The following is a 16,133-nucleotide window of genomic DNA, read 5'->3' as shown; positions in this document are numbered from 1 at the left end:
GAAGGAAACAAGGAAAGAAGGAAAAGAAGACAGGAATGAAAGATGATAGGAAGGAAGGAAGGAAGGAAGGAAGGAAGGAAAGAAGGAAAAGAAGACAGGAACGAAGGAAGCTGGATTGGACCCCTTGACTTCTCAAATTAATCCGAACATGTTTGAGCCAAAAAATGATCAGAAATAAGCGACTGGACGATGCGAACGGAACAATGGAACAATCTTTGCATCAAAAGCTTTCCTTCATATCTCCAAAGACAGGAAGTAACTTTGCAAATGAGGCAATAAGAGCATGTTTATAAGCCCTGGGTTTTGACTTGAAGGAACTGACCTGCTGACCCATGACCCCGCTGGCTCTGAGGGCTGCCAGCTCTGGAGGCACCGTAGGGGTTTAGCACCAGGTAGGAGTCAGAGATGCTGGGGTGATGAGAGGAGACCATGGTGCCATCCCACCGCTCATCTGCTGGGCCAGGAACATGGCACGGTCCGGTAGCTTGTTGGGCTCAGCGCACGCGTGCTGCCACACGGGGATCTTCTGGGTTAAAAGCTCCTTACCCTAAAAAGATAAAGAGAGAGAGAGATGTGAAGTTAGGTTGAGGTTGGGCTTGTAGTAAAGTTTAAAAGCTCCTTACCCTAAAAAGATAAAGAGTGATATGTGAAGTAAGGTTGAGGTTGGGCTTGTAGTAAAGTTAAAAGCTCCTTACCCTAAAAGATAAAGAGAGAGATGTGAAGTAAGGTTGAGGTTGGGCTTGTAGTAAAGTTAGTTTTTATTTGTGTCCATGTGGTTTAGTTTAACCCTCGTATTGTCCTCCCGGGTCAAATTGACCCTTTCTTCCTTCCTTCTGTCCTTCCTTCCCCCTCACTCCTTCTGTCCTTCCCTCCCTCCTTCTTTCCATCCTTCCTTCCTCCCTCCTTTCCTTCCTTCCTTCTTTCTCCTTTGCTTCCTCCTTTCCTTCCTCCCCCTTTCCTTCCTCCTTCCTTCATTCATTCCCTCCTCCCTCCTTTCCTTCCTCGCTCCCTCCTTTCCCCTTTCTTTCCTTCCTTCCTCCCTTCATTCATTCCTTCCTTCATTGCCTCTTCCTTTCCTTCCTTCTTCCTCCCTTCCTTCCTTCCCCCTCCCTTCATTAATTTCTTCCTTTCTTCTTCCTTCCTCCCTCCTTTCTTTCCTTCCTCCCTCCATTAATTCCTTCCTTCATTCCCTCCTCCTTTCCTCCTTTTTCCTCCTTTCCTTCCTCCCCCCTTTCTTTCCTTCCTTCCTACCTCCCTTCATTCCCTCTTCATTCCCTCCTCCTTTCCTTCCTTCTTCCTCCCTTCCTTCATTCCCTCCTCCTTTCCTTCCTTCTTCCTCCCTTCCTTCCTTCCCCCTTTCTTTCCTTTCTCCCTCCTTCCTTCCTTCCTTCTTCCCTCCTTCCTTGACTCTAGGACTCTAGGAGGGGGTTAAATGACTTTTCTAGGATTTCATGTTTGTACTCACTCTCAACCCACAAGAAGAAAAACAAGAAATCAACTTTGTCAGAGAAACAATCTGGTGAAACAGAGCGAGTGATAACTCATCAGTAACACCATGCTCACTCACTGTTAGCCTCACTTTGTTTTCACTCTGCTCTTCATGTACAGTTTGTGCCAGTGTGTGTGTGTGTGGTCATCCCTCCCACAGCTGACACCTGACGCTCACATTCACTCAGCTTGTGTTTATTCCTCTACGGCAGACTGCTGCATTAAGAAGCTATTAGAGCAAAGCAGAGTCCTCTCACTCTCTTTTCTATGATATTAATGCTTTAATGGCTTTTTGAGGACGATGTCATCACGTTATTCACTGATGATGAATGCTAATGAGGAGTGTCTTTATGTAACTGCTGTGCTGTATAATGTATGGAGGAGATGTGATGCGGCTTCCCCCAGCGCATTAACAAAGAGGATTCATAGCTCTCTCTCTCTCTCTCTGTGTCTCTCCCTCTCTCTCCTCTCTCTCTCTCTCTCTCTCTGTGTCTCTCCCTCTCTCTCCTCTCTCTCTCTCTCTCTCTCTATCTCTCTTTCTCTCTCTCTCTCTGTCTGTCTCTCTTTCTCTCTCTCTCTCTGTCTGTCTCTCTCCCTCTCTCTCTCTTCCTCCCTCCCTCCCTCTCTCTCTCTCGCTCTCTCTCTCCCTCTCTCTGTCTCTCTCTCTCTCTCTGTCTATCTGTCTCTCTCTCTCTTTCTCTCTCTCTGTCTCCCCCCTCTCTCCTCTCTCTCTCTCTGTGGTGTCCCCCCTCTCTCTCTCTGTCTCTCTGTCTTTCTCTCCTCTCTCTTTCTCTCTCTGTGTCCCCACCTCTCTCTCCCTCTCTCCCTCCCTCTCTCTCTCTCTGTCTGTCTCTCTACTTCTGTCTCTCTCCTCTCTCTTTCTCTCTCTCTGTCTCCCCCCTCTCTCTCTCTGTCCCCCCCCTCTCTCTCTCTCTCTCTCTCTCTCTCTCTCTCTCTCTCTCTCTCCTCTCTCTCTCTCCTCTCTCTCTCTCTCTACTCCGCCTCTCCTCTCTCGTGGCCAACATCTACTGTATGACTCTCCTCTCTGTCAGTCATCTCTACTTTAACGCTGAGAGACATGCAGCAGCAACATTACCTACGGAGGTTTTTGTGTATTTTCAATCCTATTTGTCTTCTTGTTCTTCTTGTTAGGAGGATATCTTGTTAACATCTCGTGTAATTTAGGCCATGAGGAACATGTGATTCATTTTTTGTGCAGATCTGAAAGATTTGTAAATTAGCATAATTTGCATTTCTGAACATTTTAAATTTGAATGTGAAATGAACCACGGTACTTTCTTTGAATCGGGGGGGGGCGGGGGGGGGGGGGGTACAGAAAATGTAACCGAGGATTTTTATATTGATGCATATCTGTTACTAGAATAACACGTTTCTGCTCTCTTTCTGTGTCTCAATTTCTGGAAGGAGGGAGGAAGAAGGAAGGAAAGGAGGAGGGAATGAATGAAGGAAGGAAGGAAGGACGGAAGGAAAGGAAGGAAAGAAGGAAGGAAGGAAGGAAGGACGGAAGGAAAGGAAGGAAGGGAGGGAGGAAAGGAAAGGAGGGAGGAAGGAAGGAAAGGAGGGAGGAAGGAAGGAAAGAAAGGGGGAAGGAAGGAAGGGAGGAAGAAGGAAGGAAAGGGGGAAGGAAGGAAGGGAGGAAGGAAGGAAGGAAGGAAGGAAGGAAGGAAGAAGGGAAGGAAGGAAAGGAGCAAAGGAGGAAGGAAAGGAAGGAAGGGAGGGAGGAAAGGAAAGGAGGGAGGAAGGAAGGAAAGGAGGGAGGAAGGAAGGAAAGAAAGGGGGAAGGAAGGAAGGGAGGAAGAAGGAAGGAAAGGGGGAAGGAAGGAAGGGAGGAAGGAAGGAAGGAAGGAAGGAAATAAGGAAGGAGGGAAGGAAGGAGGAAGGAAGGAAGGGAGGAAGAAGGAAGGAAAGGAGGAGGGAATGAAGGAAGGAAGGAAAGGAGGAGGGAATGAAGGAAGGAAGGAAGGAAAGAAGGAAGGAAAGGAGGAGAGAAGGAAGGAAGAAGGAAGGAAGGGAGGAAGGAGGAAGGAAGGAAGGGAGGAAGAAGGAAGGAAAGGAGGAGGGAATGAAGGAAGGAAGGAAAGGAGGAGGGAATGAAGGAAGGAAGGAAGGAAGGAAGGAAGGAAGGAAGGAAGGAAGGAAGGAAGGAAAGGAGGAGAGAAGGAAGGAAGAAGGAAGGAAGGGAGGAAGAAGGAAGGAAAGGAGGGAGGAAAAAGGAAGGAAAGATTGGAGGAAGGAAGGAAAGAAAGGGGGAAGGAAGGAAGAAAGGAAAGGAGGGAAAGGAGGGAGGAAGGATATCAAGGGGAAGGAAGAAAGGAAAGAAGGGAGGAAGGAAGGAGGGAAGGAAAGAAGGAGTGAGGGGAGAGGATGTGTAATGTATACTTCACTGTAATCTTGTCTATTTGCTTTTATTCATTCATCATCTTATTATCTTTTATTTACCTAATATTAGTAATTAGTAATAGTCTTTCAAGGTAAAACAAATTCAGATTAATAACTATAAACAGCACCAGCTGGATTAATGACGGTGGGTTTAAAGGGATAATAATGTAAAATGTGTTTCTGTGTGTGTCGTCCTCAGAGTGTCTTTAAGCTGGAGGAAGTGATGAGTCACTACCGCCTCACTTATCTCTCTCAGGTAGAGGCGTAGGCGGGCGGCATCTTCACCGGTCCGTTGTTAGGAATGGACCAGCAGACAGGAGAGATGCTCGCTTATAGAGGTTTTGGAGGATTTGATAATTTGTAAACAACTAAGTAAAAAGAGTTTTGAGACCAAAATCATTTTTTCCAGCCTGTTTAAAGATCATGTTGAGCTCCATCTAACGTACTCAGAGCTTATTACTGACTTTGCAGCAGTCAGTAATGTAGTGTTAAAGAAGATTCTTATTTAATAACATTTATAAGATAATGGCTCGTTGATGAGTCACTTTGCACTCATTAAAATAAGTTAATAAAAATGATGCTGTATACACTTGTAGCCGCTTATCAACCATCTACCAATCACCTAGCAACACCATGGCAACCTCCCCGAATATGGAGAAAATATTAAGTAACATCATAACAGCAGGTTTACCTACAACCTAGCAACACCATGGTAACCACCTGACTGTAACACCATGGTAACCACCTGACAATAAGCTAGTTACATCATGGCAAAAACACCTGACAACAACCTAACAACGCCACAGTAACCACCTGACAACAACCTAGCAACACCATGGTAACCGCCAGACAATAAGCTAGTAACATCATGGTAACCACCAGACAATAAGCTAGTAACATCATGGTAACCACCAGACAATAAGCTAGTAACACCATGGTAACCACCTGACTGTAACACCATGGTAACCACCAGACAATAAGCTAGTAACATCATGGTAACCACCAGACAATAAGCTAGCAACACCATGGTAACCACCTGACTGTAACACCATGGTAACCACCTGACAACAACCTAATAACACCATGGTAACCACCTGAAAACAACCTAGCAACACCATGGTAACCACCTGACAGTATCCTAATAACACCATTGTAAGCACCTGACAACAACTTAGAAACACCATGGTAACCACCTGACAATAAGCTAATAACACAAGGTAACCACCTGACAATAACCTAGCAACACCATGGTAACCACCTGACAATAACCTAGCAACACCATGGTAACCACCTGACAATAAGCTAATAACACATGGTAACCACCTGACAATAACCTAGCAACACCATGGTAACCACCTGACAACAACCTGGCAACACTATGGTAACTACCTGACAACAACCTAGCAACACCATGGTAACCACCTGACGACAACCTAGCAACACCATGGTAACTACCTGACGACAACCTAGCAACACCATGGTAACCACCTGACGACAACCTAGCAACACCATGGTAACCACCTGACGACAACCTAGCAACACCATGGTAACCACCTGACAACAAGTTCCTTTGTCAAATATGATAGTAAACTTGACATCTTTGGGTTTTGGACTGTTAGTCGGACAAAATCTGACACTTTATAGATTAATCTATGAGACAGTCTGCAGATTAATCAAGAATAATAGTGAGTGTTAGTTGCAGCCTCAGCAAGAGCACTTATTTTATACAATGTTATAGCTGCAAATAATGTTTATTTTATAAGTAAATCTGATTGTTCAGTCCACAAAATGTGATTGAAAGTTATTATTCCCAACAGCCTAAGGTGCTTCTTTTATTTGACCAACACTTCAGACTCCAAAAGATAACAAGTTTCTTATCGTATATCAGAAAGAGAAGCATCGCTCCGTCATTTTGAAGAAGTCTGAGTCTGAATAACTTTCTGCTTGCAGCTCCGTTCATGACTCAACTGTGTTTCATAACCGAGTTAAAGCCTAACTCAATCTTTTTCTTCTGTTTATCACATCAGCCGTTTCTGTCCTGTGCTTCCTCCTTCCTCCTTCTGTCTATCAATCACTCGCTCAGACACTTTCACTCCCACACACACACACACACACACACACGCACACACACACACACACACACACACAGCTTGAACCAGTTGTTCTTGCAGAAGTAGGTAATTCTCCTGCTGCCTCCTCCTCTCCTCTCCTTCACCCTCTTCATCACCCACTCACTCTCCATCTTTTCTTTTTTTTTCCATCTTCACCTCTTCTCATTTCCCCAGAGGAGTTCGGAGAGAAATACATTTTGTCTTATGAGTTTCTTGAATCAGATAAAACTCCTGATGGAGACATGACTCGACATGATTGAACAGGCTGTTGTTTGATTAAAATGGATCAATAAGTGTCATAAAGCAACATGTCTGCTCATGTAGCAGCTTTAAATGTGATGGATGAACATTATCTGACAGACCAGACCAGGACAAACTGTATTTTTGTACATTTTCAGATGATTGTTTACAGACATTGCTATCTGCAAATATATAAATGGTTAATCTCTCTTTCTTTAATTTTAATTTATTTCAATCCTCAGAGGAAAGCGCTCCAGAGGGTCATCAATACGGCCCAAAAGATCGCCAGCTGCCCTCCCCCCACACTAGAACAACTACGCAGTTCTCGTTGCATCAAAAAAGCACAGAACATTATAAAGGACTCTTCTCACCCTGGACACTCTCTGTTTGAACTGTTGCCATCAGGCAGACAATTCAGCTCAGTTAATACAAGGACAAACAGATTCAAACCAGGCGGGAACTCCAGTCCTCTGAAATGAAGCCAACGTGGAAGTAACTTAGAGCCGCATTCTATCAAAAGGCCACCAGGGGGCGACCGTCTCTATACAAGTCAATGGAGAATTCACCAACTTCTCACTTGATTTCTAACCTCAGTAAACGTTTTCAAAATGTGTTTATGGTCTCAATCGCTAGTTTAAAGCCTTCTTCAATGCAGTATGATGTTCATTTGGGACATTTTGGCCTCCCTGATTTTATATGTGATGATAAAGCAGGGTATGCATTAGGGCGTGGCTACGTCCTGATTGACAGGTTGATTGACCAATGTCCTCGAGATCCAGCCCTCGCAACCATAGCAACCTTCCCGCTCCGCCCATGGCCCCGCCTCATGCCCATATAAGTAGAATCTGTGTTTTTATTTTTCCCAGCATGCACCTGAAATTTTCAAGATGGCGCTGCCCAGATTAGAAACTATTGGCTTCCGAGCAGCAGTCCACAAACCAATGGGTGACGTCACGGATGTTACGTCCATTTCTTTTATACAGTCTGTGATTCAAACACAGCTTTTATCCTACAGCTATCACTACACTCAATGCTGCTAATTAACACCGTTTACAACTGAATGAAAGTAGAGAAGACGTTTCCTCTCACCTTGGAGTGGTAGGCGTTGCTGTTTTTGGCGACGGCGCACTGACGGTCCACCAGGAAGCAGTACCTCCTCCTCTCCTCAGACAGAGCGTTCTTGTAGCCTTCGGCGATGTAGTTGTCCAGCTCGCTCTGCTTGTTGCTGATGGCCTCCACATACTGGAGAGAAGAAGAGAAGAAGAGAGGAAGAGAAGAAGGAAAGGAGACGTTAGGAAGAATAAAACTCCTTCTAAGTGTTCTGATGAAGTTAGACAGAGGAAGAGTCGGAGGAAACTTCCACTCTGAGAATGAATGAAGAGGAAACAAACTAAGAACATTCAACAATCCTAAATTCTCAAGCAATTCATTTGTTTTAACCTTCCCCCGGCTGTTTGGACTCTTCCTTCCTTCCTTTTTTCCTCCTTTCCTTCTCTCCCTCCCTCCCTCCTTACTCCTTTCCTTCCTTCCTTCCTTCCTTCTCTCCTTACTTCCTTCCTCTTTTCCTCCTTACTTCCTTCCTCTTTTCCTCCTTACTAACTTCCTTCCTCCTTCCCTCCCTTCCTCCCTCCCTCCTTACTCATTTCCTTCCTTCCTGCCTTCCTCCCTCACTCATTTCCTTCCTGCCTTCCTCCCTCATTTCCTTCCTCCTTCCTTCCATACTTCTTTCCTCACTTCCTTCTATCCATTCTTCCTTCCTCCCTCCCTCCTTACTCATTTCCTTCCTGCCTTCCTCCCTCATTTCCTTCCTCCTTCCTTCCATACTTCTTTCCTCACTTCCTTCTATCCATTCTTCCTTCCTCCCTCCCTCCTTACTCATTTCCTTCCTTCCTTCCTTCCTCCCTCATTTCCTTCCATACTTCTTTCCTCACTTCCTTCCTTCCATCCATTCTTCCTTCCTTCCTCTTTTCCTCCTTACTACTTTCCTTCCTTCCTCCTTTCCTCCCTTCCTTCTTTCCTCCCTTCCTTCCTTCCTTCCTTGGCCGGAGGACAACAAGAGGGATAATCTTTGAGCATCAAGAACACTTCAAACTCTCATTGATCAATTGAAGCTTAGAATGACGTCAGCAGATTATTGATTTTGGACATTTTGATGGATTTTTTATGAATTGTGCCTTCATCTAAACTAAAACCACACATCATCATCATCAAACCACAATCATGACATACAGAAACATTTTTTAAAAAGCATAATTTATCTGCTTTTATGTGCTGAACTGAAAATGTCAAACAGCTGGAAAACAAGAACATCCAGACCCAGGTATGCATCGTCTGTTATGTGATAATAATAATCTCTTTCTATTTATTCTCTTTCTTCCAGCGACACCTCGACGTGCACGAAGGTAGAAAAGGTGATTCCAACATTATACTCATTCTCCTCAGGTTCATTTATATAACGGAGGGTGAGGGTTCAGTGCTGAGGTGTGTGTGTATGTGTGTGTGTGTGTGTGTGTGTGTGTGTGTGTTTGCAGCCTACACACACTGCTCAAACATCACAGAAGTCAAACTGACCCCGTCTGTTCGGACTGTTCCTTCTTTCCTCCCTTCCTTCTAACCTTCCTCCCTCTTTCTTTCTTTCTTCCTTGCTCCCTCCTACCTCCCTTCCTCCCTCCCTCCTTTCCTACCTTCCTTCTTCCTTCCTCCCTTCTCTCTGTCCTTCCTCCCTCCTTTCCTTCCTTCCTTCCTCCTTTCTTCCCTCCCTCCCTCCCTCCCTTCCATCCTTCCTTCCTTCCTTCTTCCCTCCCTTCCTTCCTTCTGTCCTTCCTCCCTCTTTCTTTCTTTCTTTCTTCATCTTTTCCTTTCTCCCTCCCTCACTCCCTCCTACCTTCCTCCCTCCCTCCCTTTCTTCCTTCTTCCTCCTTTCCTTCCTTTTTCCTCCCTTCCATCCTTCCTTCCTCCCCCCCTCCATTCCTTCTTCCCTCCCTTCCTTCCTTCCTCCCTCCCTTCCTTACTTCCTTCCATCCTTCCTTCCCTCCCTTCCATCCTTCCTTCCTCCCCCCCTCCATTCCTTCTTCCCTCCCTTCCTTCCTCCTCCCCTCCATTCCTTCTTCCCTCCTTTCCTTCTTTCTTCCTTCCTCCTTTCCTCCCTCCCTCCCTTCCATCCTCCCTCCCTTCCATCCTTCCTCCCTCCCTTTCATCCTTCCTTCCTTCTTCCTCCTTTCCTTCCTTCCTTCCTTGACTTGAGGACAACAGGATTTGAAATGAGGAATTAACTTTGACGTGATTCCAACATTCTCCTCAGGTTCCTTTATATAACGGAGCAGGTCCAGTGCTGAGGTGTGTGTGTGTGTGTGTGTGTGTGTGTGTGTGTGTGTGTGTGTGTGTGTGTGTGTGTGTTCGCTTGCAGCCTACACACACTGCTCAAACATCACAGAAGTCTCAAACTGTTGACAGGATTTTAAATGAGGCGTTAACTTCCTGTAACGCTGAGCTATAATCACCATCACACATTAAACCTGCTAATTAGCTCATTCATTAACTTAATAGATTTCATTTATTATTGTCTTCATCTCACACTTCTCCTCACATTAAACATGTTATTAACCTTCCTGTCATCCCCGGGTCAAACTGACCCCGTCTGGTTTTTTACTGTTCCTTCTTCCTTCCCTTTTTCCTTCCTCCATCCCTCCTTCTTTCATTTCCTCCTTCCTTCCTTCCTCCCTCCCTCCCTCCCTCCCTCCTTCCATTCCTTCTTCTTCACTTCCTTCTCTCTTCCTCCCTTCCATCTTAATCTGAGAATAAAAAAAGGAGGGAAGAAAGGAAGGAAGGAAGGGAGGGAGGGAGGGAGGAAGGAAAGGAGAAAGAAGGAAGGAAAGGATGAAGGGAGGAAGGTAAGAGGGAGGGAAGAAGGAAGGAAGGAATTCCCTCCTCCTTTCCTTCCTTCTTCCTTCCTTCATTCCCTCCCCCTTTCCTTCCTTCCTTCTTCCTCCCTTCCTTCCTTGCCCCTTTCTTTCCTTCCTTCCTCCTTTCTTTCCTTCCATCCCCCCTTTCTTTCCTTCCTTCCTCCTTTCTTTCCTTCCGTCCTCCCTCCTTTCCTTCCTCCCCCCTTCATCCCTCCTTTCCTTCCATCTTCTTCACTTCCTTCTCCCTTCCTCCATTCCATCTTTCCTTCCTCCCCCTTTCCTTCTTTCTTCTTCCCTTCCTTCCTTGACATGAGGACAACAGGAGGGCTAAAGGGATATTCTGTAGTTTTCTGATCATATATATCAGATATTGTCATAATTTGTCAAATTTAAAAAGTAGGTTCATTTTACTTTTGAAAAGGAAAGGAAAGGAAAGGAAAGGACAGGACAGGACAGGACAGGACAGGACAGGACAGGACAGGACAGGACAGGACAGGACAGGAAAGGACAGGACAGGACAGGAAAGGACAGGACAGGACAGGAAAGGAAAGGAAAGGAAAGGAAAGGAAAGGAAGGAAGGGAGATTAAAGTAGTCTTAATTATAATTATTGTGATATTGTAATAAGTCAGTATACTGTAAATGAGTAAATGAGTTGGTGTAAATGAAGCAGGAAGAGAGCAGAGACTAAATAAAGCAACACTTTGAAATATGAACACGTTGCTCTGCAGGCGGAGAGATTTAATTAAAAGATCATATGTAGATTAAAAAAGTAAAAAAGAAGGGAGGAACAGAGAAATGTCAGAGTTTCTCAGGGCGGATCGTTTTATTCTTACGTAATCTAACGAGCAGAGAAACATTAACACAGCCGGAGCTCTGCTGCTGCTTTCATCTAATTATTTATCATCTCACTCAACTGGAGATCTGTTTTACTGTTGGTGATGCACTATTTTATTTATTTTATTTTAATTCAGGGAAACACAGAGAGCTTCATATAGGCCTGCAATTAATAATTATTTTCATTATTGATTATTCTCATGATTTTATTCTCTTGGTTTGTCGTTTGAAACTAGAAATAATTCACATTTCAGAAGCTGGAACCTGAAGATTTTAGGTTTTCTCTTAAAAAAATGACTTAAAATGATTAATCAGTTGTCAAATTAGTAGCTGGATATTTTTATGACAGTCGACTAATTAATTCATCATTTTACACCTGTATTTTCAAACTAATGATAAAAGAACCCAGTTTTGGCTCTTTAAATGGAAGGAGGGAGGGAGAAAGGAAAAGAGGAAGGGAGGAAGGAAGGAAGGAGAGAGGAAATAAGGAAGGGAGGAAGGTAGGGGGGAGGAAGGAAGGAAGGACGGAAGGAAGGTAGGAAGGAAAGAAGGGATTAAGGAAAGGAAGGAAGGAAGGAAGGACAGAGGGATGGAGGGAGAAAGGAAAAGAGGAAGAGAGGAAGGAAGGAAAGAAGGACAGAGGAAAGAAGAAAGGGAGGAAGGAAGGAAAAGAAGAAAGGTAAGAAGGAGGGAGAAAGGAAAAGAGGAAGAGAGGAAGGAAGGAAAGAAGGACAGAGAAAAGAAGGAAGGGATGAAGGGTAGGGGAAGGAAGGAAGGAAAGAAGGAAGGGAGGAAGGTAGGGGAAGGGGGATGGAGGAAGGAAAAAGGACAGAGGAAAGAAGGAAGGGAGGAAGGTAGGGGAAGGAAGGAAGGAAGGGACAGTCAAAACAGACGGTAGGACTTGTCTCACCTTTACTTTACATTAACCCAGGTACTTCATAAAAGATTTAAATAAGATAAAAGAAAAGAGTTTCCTTCCAGTATGAATATAAAGCATCAAACCATTTTTAAAGAGCAGACTCTCTCTCTAACCTCCAGCTGTCCGTCTGCATTAAGCTCGTCACTCAGCCATCGACAGTGAGGTCACGCCTCCGTAATGAGACTAAATAACAGCAGATGAAGCTCCTCTCCTCCTCGTTAGCGCTCAGCGAAGCTAATTTACAGGTAATGACTGTAGAGATGCAGTCTGACTAACCTGTGAGGGGAAAGTTGTTTTTCAAATGAGGTAAAAATGAAAAGAAGCGCTGGAGTATTTAGATTATTTGTTATAATTAAGACAAGCTTAAGCCAATTTAAAAATATGTTTTTAAAAAATAAGTCTGTTTTGACTGTTCCTTCCTTCCTCCCTTCCTTCTTCCTTCCTTCCTTCCTCCTTTCCTTCCTTCCTCCCTCCTTTCCTTCCCTCCCTCTTTCCCTCCTTTCCTTCCTTCCTCCCCCTTTGCTTCCTTCCTCCCTTCTTCCTTTGTCCTTTCCTTCTTTCCTTCATCCTTCCGTTGTCCTTTCCTTCCTTCCTTCCTCCCTCCCTCCTTTCCTTTCTTCTTCCTTCCTTCCTCCCCCCTTTCCTTCCTTCCTTCCGTCCTCCCCCCTTTCCTTCCTTCCTTCCTCCTTCCTTCCTTCCTCCCTTCTTTCCTTTCTTCTTCCTTCCTCCCTCCCTCCCTTCCTCCCTCCCTCCTTTCCTTGATTAATTATTTGATGGGAGAATAGTGAAACGGAAACTGATGCTTCTCTTATTTTTGTTCACATTAAGCCCTTTCAAAAACACATGATTAGTTGTTTTTCTTTGAAGAAGTTTGAACCAGTCTGTTTAACTGGTTTCACTGGTGTTAATCTGCTGATGCACCACATGGAGGAGCCACAGTGTCACACCTTTAAAACCTTTAAAATATCTCTCATGTGACCTTTTGTTCAACTCTTCTTTACAGGAAGCAGATTTAATCAGTAAGGTTCATTCTAAGGTCACAAAACCCAATTATTCTCATTTTCAGGTGATTATAAACTAATTAAAACCTACTTATACATTATTATATTTTATTTCTGCCACTATAGATCCCCTTAAATTTAACACACTGGTCCTTTAACCTTCCTGTTGTCCTCAGGTCAAGGAAGGAAGGGAGGGAGGAAGGATGGAAGGGAGGGAAGATGGGAGGAAGGGAGGAAGAAGGAAGGGATGGATGGAGGGAGGAAGGAAAGGAGAGAGGAAGGAAGGCAGGGAGAACTAAGAAGGGAGGGAGAAAGAAGGAAGAAAGGAAGGGTAGGAGAAGGAAAGAAGGGAGTAAGAAGGAAGGAAAGGGAGGGAAGAAGGGAGGAAGGCAGGAAGAAGGAAGGAAGGGAGGAAAAAGGAAGGAAGGGAGGAAGAAGGAAGGAAGGAAGGGAGGGAAGAAGGGAGGAAGGCAGGAAGAAGGAAGGAAGGGAGGAAGAAGGAAGGAAAGGAGGAAGAAGGAAGGAAAGGAGGAAGAAGGAAGGAAAGGAGGAAGAAGGAAGGAAAGGAGGAAGAAGGAAGGAAAGGAGGAAGAAGGAAGGAAAGGAGGAAGAAGGAAAGGAGAGAGGAAGGAAGGAGGGGAGGAAGAAGGAAGGAATGGAGGGGTGAAGGGAGGGAGGAAGAAGGAAGGAAGGGAGGAAGAAGGAAGGAACCAATCATGCTCCTTTAATTAGACTATTATACTATAATACAAAAAGAAAGGAGCCATTTCTGAGAGGTGAACATGCTCCTTTATGTGAGCTGCAGACTCACTGATGATGAGTTATTATATATGTGCACTGTGAGCAGAGGAAGAGGAAGATGAAGATGAAGATGAAGGCCAGCTGTGAGTCATAAATGATGAGTGGAGGTGGAAAAGCTTTCAGGTACTAAACAAACCACAGCGATGTCTCTGAGGTCGGAGCTGTCAATCATCTCTAACTGACAGATGACAGATCAATAACCTCCCACTGCTTATTTAACTGAGGAAGGAAGGGAGGAAAGGAAGGAAGGAAGGAAGGAAAGAAGGAAGGAAGGGAGGGAGGGAGGGAGAAAGGAAGGGAGGGAGGGAGAAAGGAAAAAAGGAAGAGAGGAAGGAAGGAGAGAAGGACAGAGGAAAGAAGGAAGGGAGGAAGGAAGGAAAAGAAGAAAGGTAGGATAGAAGGAAGGAAGGTAGGAATGAAGGAAGGGGGGAAGGGAAGGAAGGAAGAAAGGAAGGGAGGGAGAAAGGAAAAGAGGAAGAGAGGAAGGAAAGAAGGACAGAGGAAAGAAGGAAGGTAGGAAGGAAGGTAGGAAGGCAGGAAGGAAGGAAGGAAGGAAGGAAGGAGGAAAAAGGGAGGAAGGTAGTAGGGAGGGACGGAGGGATGAAGGGAGGGAGGGAGAAAGGAAAAGAGGAAAGGAGGAAGGAAGGAAAGAAGGACAGAGGAAAGAAGGAAGGGAGGAAGGAAGGAAAAGAAGAAAGGTAGGAAGGAAGGTAGGAAGGGAGGAAGGAAGGAAAAGAAGAAAGGTAGGAAGGAAGGTAGGAAGGAAGGAAGGAAATGAAGGAAGGGAGGAAGGAAGGAGGAAAAAAGGGAGGAAGATAGGAGGGAGGGACGGAGGGATGGAGGGAGGGAGGAGGGAGGGAGAAAGGAAAAGAGGAAAGGAGGAAGGAAGGAAAGAAGGACAGAGGAAAGAAGGAAGGGAGGAAGGAAAGAAAAGAAGAAAGGTAGGAAGGAAGGTAGGAAGGGAGGAAGGAAGGAAAAGAAGAAAGGTAGGAAGGAAGGTAGGAAGGTAGGAAGGAAGGAAGGAAATGAAGGAAGGGAGGAAGGAAGGAGGAAAAAAGGGAGGAAGATAGGAGGGAGGGACGGAGGGATGGAGGGAGGGAGGAGGGAGGGAGAAAGGAAACGAGGAAAGGAGGAAGGAAGGAAAGAAGGACGGAGGAAAGAAGGAAGGAAGGAAGGAAGGAATGACAGATCAATAACCTTCCACTGCTTATTTAACTGAAACTACTTCCTGTTAACTGTAGAAAGGAAGTCAGTAGCAGGTGTGTTTATGTTTGGACAGGTGATGATTATCGGAGAGTCTGTCAACAACGCTCATCACAAGAAAAAAAGAAAGTAGAAGTGGTCAAACCGGTTTCTGTCGAGCCTCAAGCATTCCTCGAGTCCTCCAGGAAAGATATATGTGTGTGTGTTTGTGTGTGTGTGTGTGTGTGTGTGTGTGTGTGTGTGTGTGTGTGTGTGTGTGTGTGTGTGTGTGTCAGTGAATTATACAAGCTCAGAACTGAAATATAACTATATAATAAGTCGTTTTTGGTATTTATATGTTCATCAGAAGCTCCACAATACGATATTATCACGATACTTGAGTCACAATACTACAATAGCGTATTAGGGCCATATAAGTTAAAAAATATACTGACCTGGAGGAAGGAGGGGGGGGGGGTAATATTCTGAAAGAAAAGTCACAAATTTGCAACTTTAATCTCAGAAAGAGTTTTTTTACTCTGAATTTTCTCTGTTTTTTTCTCCCCTCCTCCCGGTCAGTATTTTTTATTTATTTATTTTTTTACATATGGCCCTAATATGCCGTCATACGATACAATATTATTATTGCGGTTTGAATTATATTGCCATATATTGCAATTAGTTCACTTTTTTCAACTGTAAATGATGAACTTCCTGCTGCACGCTGACTGTCACCTCTGCTGACCTCACCAAAAACCAAACTAGTCTAGAGCCATCTAGTGGACTGAACACGCAATTGATTTTATTATTCTATATCTTTATTATTCCATTATTCTTAGCAGGTTATTTGGGATTTATGAAGTAATCCTGTATCAAAGCCTAGTTATAAAACTTCAGCTGATATTATACTTATATGATGCATAAACTAAAAAGCTTATGTTCACATGTAATTACTGTATATTATAAATAATCAGCTGTGAGCTCTCAGCATGACAGAGCCTTTAAATAGCAGCTAGGTTTATTATACAGTACATTATATCATATACAGGATGTCATATGTTCTGTCATGAATCGTGTTTCATTTAGTTTCTATATGCACGAGTAAAAGCAGGAAAATCATTAAGTATAGTTTAATAAACAAATCCCTGGAGGAGGAAAAGCACTTTGAGAGACATTAAAACTACATTTATGCTCCAGAGCTTCACTTTGCTTTTCATTATTTAAGTAGTTTGAACACATCAGACCTGCAGTACG

The 16,133-nt window shown here is 44.2% G+C and overlaps 1 protein-coding gene across 1 annotated transcript in view; it reads right to left on the bottom strand.

Moving 5' to 3' along the window:
- Window positions 1-16,133, bottom strand: part of LOC128381444 (brain-specific angiogenesis inhibitor 1-associated protein 2-like) — a 99,427-nt gene that overhangs the window by 18,630 nt on the left and 64,664 nt on the right. Inside the window, 2 exon segments of the mRNA XM_053341460.1 lie at window positions 323-547; window positions 7,329-7,481. Coding sequence (XP_053197435.1) covers window positions 323-547; window positions 7,329-7,481 — 378 coding nt within the window.

Source organism: Scomber japonicus, chromosome 20, assembly GCF_027409825.1.
Source record: "Scomber japonicus isolate fScoJap1 chromosome 20, fScoJap1.pri, whole genome shotgun sequence".
Taxonomy (NCBI): domain Eukaryota; kingdom Metazoa; phylum Chordata; class Actinopteri; order Scombriformes; family Scombridae; genus Scomber; species Scomber japonicus.
The sequence above is the reverse complement of the archived record's forward strand: the minus strand, read 5'-3'. Positions and strand labels throughout refer to the sequence as shown.